Source organism: Triplophysa rosa, linkage group LG21 (genome assembly GCF_024868665.1).
Source record: "Triplophysa rosa linkage group LG21, Trosa_1v2, whole genome shotgun sequence".
NCBI classification, from domain to species: Eukaryota; Metazoa; Chordata; class Actinopteri; order Cypriniformes; family Nemacheilidae; genus Triplophysa; species Triplophysa rosa.
Window position 1 is genome coordinate 8,055,826 of NC_079910.1, and position 13,801 is coordinate 8,069,626.

Below are 13,801 nucleotides of genomic sequence, written 5' to 3' on the forward strand. Positions count from 1 at the left end.
GGGCGGAGCAAGAGGCGGGGCTTTGGGACTTGCGAACTTTGATCATTTGTAAAAATATATATATATAAAGTTTTACAGTATAATATTGTGTGACCGTAACTGGGTTTATGTCTGTAGAGGATGCATAGAAATACATTAAAATAGAAAAAAAGATAAATATACGAAAGTGTTTGAAATATTTTCTTTATTAAATATGCAAATCAATGCAACTAACGTTACGTAGACGACTGCATTTTGCCCTTTAGTAAAGTTTGTATCTTTGGTCAGTTTACTCCTTTATAACTCAGTAGTGTCATCATCTTACCAAAGTCCACATTGACGCAAATGCGGAAGTCCATAGGTTAATTTATTTTGATAACGTAAATGATTTAAAATTAAAGCTGACTTTAAAGCAATTCTGTTGCGCTGCGTTGCACGCATTTTTATATTTTAATTTTGTTGTAAGAAGTCTCTGCAACGTGTTGGTGTATGAAGGTCTGTCTCTCAGGAACGCGCAGGTAAGACAGGAGTGTGTTGTTTTGAGTTAAGGTAGTAAAATTCGTAACAGGACAATCAAAATAGAAATTATTTAGGAAATTAACGTGATCTGTAAATAAACAATTACACTTTTGTTTAATGAACCATACATGAATTGTACAGTGCATCTCCATATTTATGCAAAGTTTCATATAACCAATAATCAATGTTTATAATCATATATCATGTTTATAATCATATATCATATATAATTCTTCACCATATTAAAGTGCATTTATTTTATTTTTCAATCTCCTGTGTACAGCTAGAATGACCCCATGGCTAAGAAGGTCATGATAACATATGCCTTATGGGCCATGGGTGGCCCACTTGGCCTTCATCATATATATTTGGGAAGAGACAGCCATGCCCTCTTGTGGATTCTCACCTTGGGTGGTTTCGGCTTTGGCTGGCTGAGGGAGTTCTTTCGTATCCCATCTTATGTGAGCGAGGCCAATCAGAAGGCAGATGGAGGTCGCGTTAGACGTCCACCCGCAGCTCCAACGTCAGTAGGCCTGATTCGGTTTACCGGTCAGGTTTGTGTTGGCATTTACTTTGGCTGGGTTGCTTTAATAAGCCTTAGTTCTCTTAGTTTTTTCTACTTCCTTGTGTTGCCCCTGAGCATATGTGCAGGTGTGCACCTAGTGTCCTCTGTCGGCCAACAGACTTCTGACCTCCAGAAGACACTTGTTACATGTATCATCACATCCTCCATCTTCTACGGGAGCACTCTCTCTCCACTGCCCATCAGCCTAGCTGCCAGTGTCACTGCTGCACAACACAGCACGTTTAAACCATTGCAGCCTGCAGGATATCCTCCAGAGCCGCTGGGTGAGACACACACAGCCCATGCGTTTTCATTTGTGCATTGAATGGTGTTTTAAGTTATATTATATGCAAGATAATTACTCACCTATTTCCCAGACACACAAATCAATTTCAATATATACAGTAATGTCTGAACTGCTCTTGATTGTTTAAATAACCAGATTTGTGTGTTTATTTCCGAAGGGCCTCGTCTGTACCGTCTTAGTTTAGGCATACTTGCTTTCTCTGCTCCGCTCGGATACTGCGTCTTCCACAACACCACAGCCACGCTGTACTACATATCAGACTGCATAGCAGCCCTGCTGGATTTCTTCTGGTTCTTTCCCTGGCTTAAAGGAGTCCTGGAGTTTTTTCTGTTGCTGCCATATCGTCTCCTGTGTACACTGACTGGAGGAGGTTTCTATGAGGACAGCTGGAAAAAAATGTTAGAAATACTTCTTAATGAATACGGTAAAAAAGAAAAAGAGGCGCTAAAGGTAAGTAAATGTTTTAGGCCCGGTTTCACAGACAAGGTTTAGCCTAAGCCAGGACTATGCCTTTTAAGAATTTAGCCTATTTAAGTCGCTTTTATTAAAATACCTTAGAAAAACATTACTGATGTGCATCTTGAGACAAAACAATGGCACTGATATATTTTAAGTTGTGTCAGGGCAAGTTATTTTCAGTTAAGACTGCTCAAAATTCATTTTAGTCTGGGACTAGACTTAAGCCTTGTCTGTGAAACCAGGGCATAGTTTTCAATCAGCTATAACATATGTAATGTTTTGTACATATTGTTACAAAGTTTTCTTACAATCAGATACTATCATTACCTGAAGAGTCTTCTCTGGAGGAGATCACTCGCAGTTATAGGGAATTGGCTAAAGTGTGGCATCCAGACCACAACCCCAAGAGACAAGAAGAGGCACAACAGATGTTCATTCAGATCCAGGAGGCATATGAGTTACTTCTTCACAGAAATAGGCCACAACGAAGAAAATGATTATCTGATGAAGAGGACACATACCTTTTCATGGGCCCAGATTTACTTTTTACACCAAATATGTAGTGATTGTTTTTGCAGGTCTACCTGGAGTAATGAAATAAACGATATCTTTTCCCACTGTTGTTCAAGTTACTTGCTCACAGGTTTCAGTTTCACAGTATTTGCTGCCCTCTTGTGGCTTTAATAAGTATTAGAAAAAGAGTTTTTTAATGACTAACAAAAATATTTATGACTGCATATTTTTTAATGACTGCATAAAAAATATGCAGGCAATATTTATGGTTCACTGGTTTAATTTGACTACAGACAAACGTGTATTTTACTTCTCAGTTACTCCAACCTGAGTCTCAAAAAACATTACCTGAATACAATCGTATTATATATAAATTATATGGTTACATTAAAAGTATATTTATTCTTGCAAGACTACAAATGAATTTTTGGTGTACTCAACTTGTCCGAATAACGACGTCCTTAATATTTATATAAATCTTTTGGAAGTATTAGCAACCGAAATAAACGGCTTTTTTTTATCTTTGCGCTCTTTTGCATTCAATAATCTGTAGGAGCGGGATCGATGCTTTCGACAATCACTTATGGTTTTAAGAGTCAGTTTTCGGTTATAGGTTATTCGGGCCTGTATCCCGGCATGGGCCCGGAAGTTGTTTGGGGTTTCAGGTAAAAGATCCCGGAGATGCTGCCTTCGCCAGAGAAAACAAACGGCGCTTCTGCTGTATAAATACTGCAACCACAGTCGATCGTCAGGTAAGAAAAAATACACGACGTTCAAAATCTTCGCTTGTCATTGAAGAAAAATGACGTTAAATCGGGTAACTGTCCTCGGATCGGGTGCGTTTACATGGCTAGACGGCATCTGTCGAGTGCTGGGTGCCATAGCAACGCCAGCGGGCTCTCAGAAAACATAATTCCGCTTTAGTTTGTCACGTCTGAATATCGAGCGTATTTCACCATCTGAGGCTGCCGATCGATTAACGTTGAGAGGAACGTTAGCTCTGTCGTTTGTAATTTAGTTTAGTGGTGTCATTGCGTTAATGTGAGCTGTCACGTCTCGTTAGCTGGTTAGCAGCGGTGGCTAGCTAGCGTTGCTCCAGACAGAGCAGGATTGACATGATTCTGCGTGCTGTCACTCTTGCTCGGTGGTACCTGAGATGTTTTACCGATGGTGCATGAAAAGTTACTAAACATTTGAGGTTTTGCGCATGATATTTGTATTAATGTGTTCGTAGTTTTTGTTTTGATGACAGACTGTCATGGGCTGTTCCGATTATTGCGTTTATTAGACTCATTGACAGCTGTGTGATTTTATGGAATCTGCCTGTTGCCTCTGTCATGCCATCTCTTGGCTCCCTTGTTTACCTCCTTAAATGTTTTTGAAATACATTATTTTTTAATATTATGTATGTGATATAAAATTTAACGAATATTGTATGCGTTTATACATATAGTTGATATTTTATGTCATTAACAGTTTGTACATTGTTTGATGTCTCCAATGCATTCTTCAGCAATACAGTATAAAGGACAAAACAGTTATTTAAGTATCTATTCTGTCAATTTTTCTATTCTGGATTTAAAATAATTAAAAGGAAAGCAACTTAATCCCAGTGCTTAATGATAAATGAATGTGTTGTCTTTGTAACTGTCCACACAGACACCACGCAGTTTTGTTTGTTTGTGTGAGTGTGTTTGTGTGTGTTTGTGCGTGTGTGTGTGCGTGCGTGCGTGCGTCCGTGTGTGTGTGTGTGTGTGTGCATGCGCGTGTGTGTGCGCGCGTGAAAATCTGTGCATAAACACAATGGTTTTCCAGGAAATTAAACTTTTCACTTTTCTTGTACTTGTTTATGTGTGGTCATTTATGAGCAACAGCCAATCTTACTTTCTGTTTTATCTGGTTTAGTAGTTTCATTGCTGTGTGTACCTGTGTTTGCTCTGATAGGTCACAGAATAATGGGAGGATACATTCTTACATACTACTTCTCTCTTCCTTTGAGACTAGAATTATATAGAATGGACACTCAGTTTAACTGTTGAGTTAGAAATGAGATCTAGACCAGTGTGCGTATCAATTATTCAGCAACTCAAACAGTGCAACCACACAGGAAAGGGAGAAATTACATACCGCAAGTGAACCAGCAAGTATTTATTTCATTTGAAATAGAAATTCACACATTTTAAGAGTTATTTTGAGTGATTGCAAGTAATTGTTTTATTTACATGAAAATGTTTAACTATTTTTAAGTCTTAAGCGTAATAGGTTTCCTGTCGTTGGCAGTGTTAAAGTGCTAAATAGATTTATTAGTCAGGTTTTGTGACTTCAATAGTATTGCACAAAAATAAATATTATGTTCTTGCTTTATTTTTTGGTGCAGGGAGCGGGTGTGAGAATGAATGCGGACGATTGCAATGGCCGTTCTTACATGTCAGGTAAGATGCTTTCTAATACTTGAGAAGTATATGGAGCACGTGTTTCTAAATACAGACGACAGAGACCACATTGAAAGTAGTTTTCATTTTAAACCTGGATTAAAAAAATAATAAATGTATATATTTTTATTTTGAACAAAGTCTTTTAAACAAAAAATATGGTCACTTCGTCTATACATAATTCTTTGAACAAATGGTGAGATTTTCTTGCTTCCATCAAATCACACAAGATTCTCTTTGAACCCTTCTCGAAGCAAAATAGCTAGTGTTCTGACCCGACTGTGGGTTTATGTTCTTAGGTAGTGGAGATTCTTCAACAGAGCGGGAGTTTTTCGCAGGGTTGAGAGGACCCTCAGTGAGCACACCAAACAGTCAACAGTCCTCGCCCAGCCGCTCACTCAGTGGTCAGTATTCCTACATTAAATACGCTTTTATATCTTACCTTTATTATAATTTCTACCTTTATTATGTATTGTTTGATTATCATTTTAATCTCAGACACTATATTCTTAACCAAACAACACGCTGATACTTTTAGTAATAATGGTAAAGTCATCCGTTTACACATGTTTATTGTGTCCAGCTAACTCCATCAAGGTGGAGCTGTACAGCGACGAAGAGGCAGGTGGTGCTCCTCTGGCAAAAAGGAGGCTTGAGGAGAAGGATGAAGGATGGAAAGATGAAAAGGTGGACATGGCAGAAGATGGGGCGGTGGAGGTGGTTGGAGGTACACGAGGACAGGCTGGAATTGGTTGCGGAGAGATGTCCAGCCCTGGACCAGCATCACCCGGTCCTATTCGGCTGCCTAATGGGAAACTTAAATGTGATATTTGTGGGATGATCTGCATTGGACCCAATGTTCTAATGGTGCACAAGCGCAGCCATACAGGCAAGTGTTTTTTGATTCGCAATTCAAAGTAAACTCAACAATTATGCTTTTTGTCATAATCGTGCAGCTCTGCTATTTTGTTTCGGGCCGGTGGGAAAACTGATAGACTTAGTCTCGGCAGGTGAACGGCCATTCCAGTGTAACCAGTGTGGCGCGTCCTTCACGCAGAAAGGCAACCTGCTACGCCACATCAAGCTCCACTCCGGCGAGAAGCCCTTCAAATGTCCGTTTTGTAACTACGCCTGCCGTCGCCGCGATGCCCTTACAGGACACCTCCGCACCCACTCCGGTGAGTTCATCGGTCGAGAGCAGCCATTTGCGAGAAATAAAGAGAAAGACGGGGAGATAAAACTTTGTGGCTGGAAAGTAAATGGATGGAAAAGTGTGTGGGATGGAAAAAGCCTTTTGATGTAGCACAGATTAACGTAGGCAAGGTCATTTGAACCTGTTTCTACTTAAATGCAGTGTTGATTATTTTGCGGCCCAGGGCTTCAGTAAACTTCCTTTTAAACTAGTCGCACTTCCAGAGGTTGTTTCATCTGACTAATGGGAGAAATTACACCTCATCGATTGGTTGTGTAATGAAGTCAAGGACGTCACCTAGATGATCAGATAACAAAATGATTGCTCGGCACAGGTCTGGTATGACATTTAGAGAATTATGAAAACAGGATATCCTGCTTGTGTTTTTAAATGAGGGTGAGGAGCATCCACCTGTAGTTAGCAAATCTGGCTGGTTGAGGTCCTTTGAACAAGGACGCAGACGTTCTGACATGACTTTTTAGATTGATGGATTTCTCTGAAATGACGCACAAGCGAAATGGGGTGGTGCTGTTTTTTTGTACTCTGTAAACGTCATATATGAGAAGCATCTCATTTTGTTCTGTGGGGAAATTCTGTGGTCTAACCAATTCCTTTGTAATTACAGCATCATTATGTAATTATATTAGAAATAATCCTAGTATGTAACACCTTATGTTAGGTAAAGCATCAATATTGTCCTGGTAACGTTCCTGTTTACATAACACCTGATGTAAGGTGTGAAACGCACTTGGCTGAGATCAATAATCTTCGTTCTTTTTTTGGTATTTCAGTGTCTTCTCCCACAGTAGGGAAGCCCTACAAGTGCAGTTACTGTGGCCGCAGCTACAAACAACAGAGCACCCTGGAAGAACACAGAGAACGCTGCCACAGCTACCTACAGAGTCTGGACCACCAGCCACCTCACAATACCCAGCCTGCACACGGTAAGAATACATTTACACACATGCTTTTCCTCAGGATACTGGTACTTTTGTTTGGTTCTCAACCTTCCATCTTGCTTCTCAGGTGAAGAGTCTCATAATGTGGAGATGATGTCTGAACCTCTGATCCAGTCCTCCTCGGAAAAGATGACTTTTATTGATCGACTGGCTAACAGCATCACCAAGAGGAAGAGATCCACACCCCAGAAGTTTCTGGGTAGGCCCACTCTTTGAATAACTGTATTCTGTGAATCTGTATTTGGGCAATTCCAGTGTTATGGATGTGACGTTTTTAGTTGAAACTTGAAATATAAATTCTCAGGGAATGTATTTATTACCTGTTTATATTTTACAAAACCCCTGATGATGGAGTAAAATATCAGTGTATGCATGAGCAATTCCGTTATGGATGTGACAATTCACTTACCTGGTATATGGAAAGCAAATGGAAAACTATGCTTTAAAAACAGGTGCAAAAAAAGCTTAGGCCCGATTCACATTTCACGTCTTTTGCGTGCGCAAGTTCGCTATTTTAAGGCCCGATTCACATTTTGCTCTTTTCCGCGCGCATATTCGTTATACGTATTATGTAGACGCGCGGCAGCCGCGTGGAAATAGGGGGCGACGTGGTCGCGACGCGCATGCTGTGCGACGCGCACTTTTTTTTCAGGAGCGTCGGCGCCGCATCGAGATGAAAAAATCTCAATTTTTCAGAAAGGCGCAATCGCACCGCAGGTCATGTGACAACAACCAACCAGCCAATATAGACAAGCTCAATGAAAGTGGAGACACAGATGATCACAGCATAACTAAATCTAGTAGCAGAGTTATTGCAAGGTATTTTCAGTGCATATAATCCATATATCCTTTGTTTATACCTCCTCGTCTCAACGGCTATCGTGGCCCATGGTTGCTTAGCGACGACAGACGCCAGGAGAGCGCAAAGTCGTGAATGTGAATCGAGCCTAAATGTAGACACGCGGCACAAATAGGGAGTGACACGCATGCGGTGCGGCGCACACATTTTTTGTAGGCGCGTCGGCGCAGCATCGAGATGGAAATAGTTCAACTTTTCGGAGTGCCGCGCGCGGTGCGGGTCATTTGAAGAGAGAAATCGGCACGGCTCGCGGTTTTAGACGTGAAATGTGAATCGCTCCTTAGAAACTTATAAAGAAATAAACTTAAAAAAATGCCCATATTATTGAATCAGTTTGGATTGACTCACGCTTTATGTCTGGCCAAAATGTTTTATACTTTTTGAATAGTTGAAAATGCAGTTTGTTAAGCTTAAATCCAACTTTCTGATAGAATACGATGACATAATAGCACTATTATTTTTATGGTTTGCTCATAGTCAATAAGTCAATTTATGCTCTCTAACCCACTAGGTGAAAAGCACATGCGAATTAATTTATCCGAAGCACCTTATGAACTCGACCACAATCCTGAAAAAGATGGGGACATGCTGGTCTCGCACACCGAGGGTGACTCCGCTGCTTTGGTGGGCATGGGAGGGCGTTTCCTCCGGGGGCCGAGAGGAGGAAACGATTTGCATCCTTCTCGCTCCCTGCGAATGCCTCCACACGCTACCTGCCTATCAGAGTTCACCCCGGTCATCAGCTCAGTCTACTCTCATATAACCCCTCGAGGGCATCTGATGAACTGTTCAGGGGGCATCTCCATGGGCCTTCCCGGTAGGGAGGCCGGCGAGGGCCACGAGGACGCGCCCTCCAGCCGCAGCCACGCCGCTTCGCCGAGCAATGGTTACCAAGATTCGACAGACACTGAAAGCATGGTGGAGGAGCAGTGTGTTATCTCCTCAGTGCCGCCCGGAAGCATGAACCACCGCGGGCGAGAGCGGCACAGTCCTAGTCACGCCAAAGAAATGGACATGGAGGGTGACAGGGATAAAGGGGGTTTGCCAGCCAAGTCGAGTCCATGCTCGCCGCCGGCACGGGAAGTCATGCAGGTGGTGGATGGGGAGGGTAGGCCGGTGCGTTCCTTCCGCTGCGAGCACTGTCGCATTTTCTTCCTGGACCATGTCATGTTCACCATCCACATGGGCTGCCACGGCTTCCGCCAGCCCTTCGAGTGCAACATCTGCGGGCACCGCAGCCAGGACCGCTACGAGTTCTCTTCGCACATTGTGCGTGGGGAGCACCAGGTGGGCTGAGGGCGGGTTTATATTGGGGGGATGTACAGATGTATGCTGCTTTGAGATGGCGTCATGGTGGCTAGTTTGGTCTGCACCTGATTTGGGCACGGCACATTAGCACTTGCTTTTATAGTTAGCGGACATCACCAGATTTTATTCATCTTCAACGTGATCGTATCCTGTGTTAGAGGATTAGAACGGGGGCAAGTTATATCCTCTAATTGCACTCCCACACCGAGTCATTCATTGCAAGACGCAACAGTTTTGCTTTAGAAGTGCCTTCCTTCTGTGGGGTTTCTTTTTTATCAGTTGGGAAGCAAAATTCGATGCTTGTTATGTAGGTGTGAGATTAGGTTTATACTCATCTGATCAGTGGCGTTTACATAGAGTCTGCCTCATGAAGATATGAAAACCGTTTGTGAAATGCTTAGAAGTCCAAAGCCTGGTAGACTGTTTTAACCAGAACGATTTTCTCAAAAGTTTCAGAGATAGATCTATGCCTAGGAGACAAACTTTGTGCTCTATTAGGATACCTCTGTGGGACTGTTGGAAATAGGCGACTCAGGGAGGGCACTGCTGACAGAGGGAATCAAAAACAAGCTGCTTAAATTGCAAAATTCAAAGGCTGGAAGAAAGGGGTGTGTTGGTATGTTAGCCATATAAGGAGCACAGACACATATTGCCTTAATAGTTGCTTTATATGAACCCTGTATGAGCTGGTTGTTGAATTGCACATGGTTTTTAATGCTGGAGAATTCAGTAGGTACAATGCAGCCCATATTGCCTGAATTTGGGTAACTTTAAAATGTAGACAGTGTGGTACTTTGCAGTTTAGGCTAAGGCTCGGATAATGTTATTGTTTCTCAAGCGTATGTTAATGTTTTATTTAAGGAGATGAACTTGAAACATTTTGCCTTAGTTTTTTAGTCTGAAACCTACGTCCTACAAAAGTCAAACCGGTTGGTTTCCTTGTGCCTCATATCTTGATTGTTGTTTCAAACTTGTGTCCAAACAGACCTCACTCAAGGGATAAGGAGTTCGATTTTGCCTATCAAATTGAGTTTTTTTGTTTTGTAATATAAAGTCCCCCCATCCATCTTCTGCCATGAAATTGTTACGATGGCCCGGCTTCGTACGTGTGTACACAACGCAGCAGGCCGCATATTATGGTTTTACGATGTCAAGCACGCAGTGAAGCGCTGAGGGAGAAAAGGCGCCTTGTTGTTCCGGTGCAGACCAAACAGAGACCCATGTTGCATTCCGTGACTTTGATGAGTTGAAGGGGTTGTTACCTCAACAGAGGATTGCACTTTTTCTAATTCTGCTTAAATGTGAGTGTTTTGCCGGGGCTGTTTTGGGTGGGCCGCTGAGGGTGGGGAATTTTATTACATGGCTTTAGGGGCACAGACGGTAATGACTGGTAACTGAGCTTTGAAACATATTCTTTTGTTTTTGGAAATTGCTCTATTGCACTGATTTCTGATAAAATGCTATTTAGAGAAAACAAGATACAATTTGATACAAGATCACGTTGGTTACAAAGACCAGATGAATAGTGTGGTGTTTTTAAAAACTTCTATAAAGGCTATTTTCCTAATGAAAGGGGTCGCTGTCATTTGAGGATTAACAACTGACGATTTCTCATTGTGTTGTAAAAATTGGTGCTTGGATGTTTGTGTGACTTCTGCCCTCGATATTGACTTGTATCCTGTACGCTTGTCCTGTGCGGTTTTGTCCCATATGAGTTCACGCATAAGGTACGCTCAATCCCCGCCGAGTACGACCTGCTGCTTGTTTTGAAGGAAAGGACTGATATATTGTCGTCGAGTTATGTACCGTCCTGCCAAGATATTGTGGCCTGTTTTATCGGTGGATCTTACTTGCACAAACTCAGAGAATTACGATATACAACTAAAGCACCAATAAGTGAATTTTGAAGAATCTCAAAGATTTATTTTGTTCGATCGCTTGTACATTTCTCACTTTTTTTGTGGTTAAGGATGTTGTAGCATGTGCGTATCGCTTGACCTTGGAGGTGGTCGGAATCTTGCTTACGTGTAATCCACTGACCTGGTACTACATCTTTCGGTTACTTTTAATATAGGCCTCTTAAAAATGTACGCGGTGAAAGCCTACGGGGAACAGTACTAATTGAAAATCTAGAACAGACCAAATCCAGTATTTACGAAGGTTAGTCAATGAATTTGCACCCTTCATAGACTTTAGATTTTTTTCTGCAGACGTACATTTATTTACTTGAAGTTATGGCAAAAACCATATATGACACTTAATGCACTTAATGGTCAAAAAGAAATGATATATTAATTATAACATGTGTGTGAATGGGAGAGGTTGCATGTGTACTTATTTGTTGGCTGGGGTTCTGCAACTGTTCTGCTTGTGAAATATTAGCTGCAATTTTCCCTACTTCCTCTAAACCAAACCCAGCTCTTTTCTGCACCATTTCATATTTCTTATCCCCGAGGTGTGACGAACTCAAACTTTTATGAACTGTGAAGCAACCTTAAAAAGCAGCAACTGGGAAAGAGAGACCTAGCATTTTGGGGAAAGGGCAGGGATCAAACTCTGTCATACTTGGGCTTTATCCCTGGGTTCAATGTTTTTAAATATTTTGTGAGAAAAAATGTATATGACAAAGAAAAACTCTTTACCTCAGATTTGTTAAAATATAAAAAACTGCCTCATGTTCTATAAAAGGTGTGTTGGTTTCAAGAGGTATTGTTTATTTGATCTTGTTTTTAAGGAGTGTAACCCTACTTTAAGTTGAAGTAATTTTTCATGTCCAATAAAGTAATATTTGTTGTAACTTCTGTCCACTTAAAGATCTACACATTTCTTTTCTATCAAGTCTACAAGTTTCTCTAAATCACAGTCTTAATAAAAATCATCACGTATGTCTAAGGAGGTCAAATTGGTGAGCACAATATGTGCATGTTTTTTTCCAACATCAAAATATTACAAATATATATATATATATATATATATATAGTGATCCAAAATGAGACTACTAGTAACATATTTTGTTATTTATTAATTTTATATTTAAGTATTATTGTGACAGAATGCTCTTGGATTTAGGAATGCTCATAGACAAGGTGATAATCTTTGCCATCCAAGCAGCATGACTTCTATGGCAGCGAGGTAATCTGAGCTTTCTCATTTTGGAGGTTTAAATATAGACATACATTCATTCAGACATTTGGATCCCATTGTACATACTGTATAAAGTAAAAAAAATGATATAAAAAGTTTCATGGCATGACGTTATGGCAACTGTCTTTGCAGTTTATCTCAGTTCACCCCACTGGTTTCAAAGTGTTGCTAATTAATAGTGTAACTGCAGTTTTATTATTAGCATTGTAAGATTTAAACTTTCCCAAAATGAAAAAAAAAAAAATTAATAACATTTTACAGGTTTCTGACCATCCGTAATGTAAGGTCTAGTACTGGCAATTTTAACATTAAGCTGCTTTTCTGTTCTCTATATAACCATCTTAAATAAAACTGACTTTTTATGACAACAAATACAAGAACACATTATTTTATTTTTGGTTAGTTTTATTTCTTTACATACAAATGTTTGCAAACAACTCCAGATCACATGGGTTTTGGAGGAGCTCTTGGGGCAGCACCCTGTAATGAAAAACAAAATTATTTATGATTAGATGAACATTTAAAAATGAGGTAACAGCACAGTATAAAGCACAATATGTATGCATATGCCCTTATCTGAAATGTGATTTACGGTGGGTCTGAAGCGTGGAGGAGGAGTACGGTCCTTCCTGGCCTCACACGAGCGGTTCCTCACCACTTTGCTGTGGATGGCACAGCTGACACAGTAATGCAGCTTCACATACAGCTTGGGCAAAACATAGGCTGTAGAAAGACAAAAAGTTGGCATGGTACAAATAAGTTGCCCTCCTCTAAAATATCACATCCTGATTCTTATATTTCTAGTGGACTCACAGTCAAATACACTGGCTTCAGAGATGTCCCTAACAGCCGCAGCCTCCACAATATTTCTGATGACAAATTTCTTGATGGCTTTGTCTTTGGGCACACAGCGGGCACAGTTTGTGCAGCGGATGGGCTGAACATGCCCACGTCCCTTTTTGGCACGACCGTTATTCCTCCTCTTCTTAGTCTGAGAAGATTTAACAAGAAAATGCATGTGACATATAAGAATGAAGAATATAAAAATAAAGCAATTATTTTAATGTTACAATTACAGAATTCAGATAGAATTTCAATTATTCTATCCTACTACTATACTAATTCTATTCTATCTAACATGCTGTTTTAACCTGTATGAAGTGACAGGCTCAAAAATGAATGCTACCGACAGGCTTTAAAGACATCTCAGCTCACTTATCTGAGTTTATATAGACACCAAGAGAAAAAGCAGGGCATATACAGTAACCATCGTTAATATGGGTTAAATCTTGCAGATAATAGTAAAACATACGTGGTTCAGATTGACATGCGTGATTCTTAAAGCACAATATCTAAATGTCATCACGTTTTTCTACATACTTGGGGTCAGAATCCTCGGGGGGAAATAAGTCGTTGAGAAAACGCGTATTAGTTGTCATAATATCGTAGTAAACGATGGGCCTCTGTTATAACGATGGGTAAACTCACCATCTTGCTTCAGAGAGGCGTGGAGAGGACCGGAAGAACGATGACGTCATTTACATGTACTGCTCAAAAGACAGCGG

General features: G+C 40.7%; 3 protein-coding genes across 6 annotated transcripts; 2 read left to right on the forward strand and 1 right to left on the reverse strand.

Annotated features, from left to right (window-relative positions):
- Window positions 1–56: 56 nt before the first annotated feature.
- dnajc22 (DnaJ (Hsp40) homolog, subfamily C, member 22) lies at window positions 57–2,562 on the forward strand. Its single transcript, XM_057319551.1, has 4 exons — window positions 57–497; window positions 782–1,347; window positions 1,528–1,820; window positions 2,144–2,562. Exons 2-4 carry the CDS (start codon window positions 795–797, stop codon window positions 2,324–2,326), a joined length of 1,029 nt encoding a protein of 342 aa, XP_057175534.1. The 5' UTR covers window positions 57–497; window positions 782–794; the 3' UTR covers window positions 2,327–2,562.
- A 300-nt stretch (window positions 2,563–2,862) lies between these two features.
- On the forward strand, window positions 2,863–11,995 carry ikzf4 (IKAROS family zinc finger 4). 3 transcript variants are annotated; one of them, XM_057319546.1, is made up of 8 exons: window positions 2,863–3,094; window positions 4,720–4,774; window positions 5,074–5,178; window positions 5,358–5,663; window positions 5,770–5,952; window positions 6,758–6,910; window positions 6,993–7,124; window positions 8,296–11,995. In XM_057319546.1, exons 2-8 carry the CDS (start codon window positions 4,735–4,737, stop codon window positions 9,078–9,080), a joined length of 1,704 nt encoding a protein of 567 aa, XP_057175529.1. In that variant the 5' UTR covers window positions 2,863–3,094; window positions 4,720–4,734; the 3' UTR covers window positions 9,081–11,995. The 3 variants fall into 3 exon arrangements, with proteins under 3 accessions (XP_057175529.1, XP_057175530.1, XP_057175531.1); XM_057319547.1 differs by having other exon boundaries at window positions 5,776–5,952; XM_057319548.1 differs by having other exon boundaries at window positions 2,867–3,094; window positions 5,785–5,952.
- A 625-nt stretch (window positions 11,996–12,620) lies between these two features.
- rps26 (ribosomal protein S26) lies at window positions 12,621–13,801 on the reverse strand. Of its 2 annotated transcripts, none has more exons than XM_057319648.1 (4): window positions 13,725–13,801; window positions 13,050–13,227; window positions 12,829–12,959; window positions 12,621–12,716 (listed from the first exon to the last, which is right to left on the reverse strand). In XM_057319648.1, exons 1-4 carry the CDS (start codon window positions 13,725–13,727, stop codon window positions 12,681–12,683), a joined length of 348 nt encoding a protein of 115 aa, XP_057175631.1. In that variant the 5' UTR covers window positions 13,728–13,801; the 3' UTR covers window positions 12,621–12,680. The 2 variants fall into 2 exon arrangements, with proteins under 2 accessions (XP_057175631.1, XP_057175630.1); XM_057319647.1 differs by lacking the exon at window positions 13,725–13,801 and adding an exon at window positions 13,549–13,614.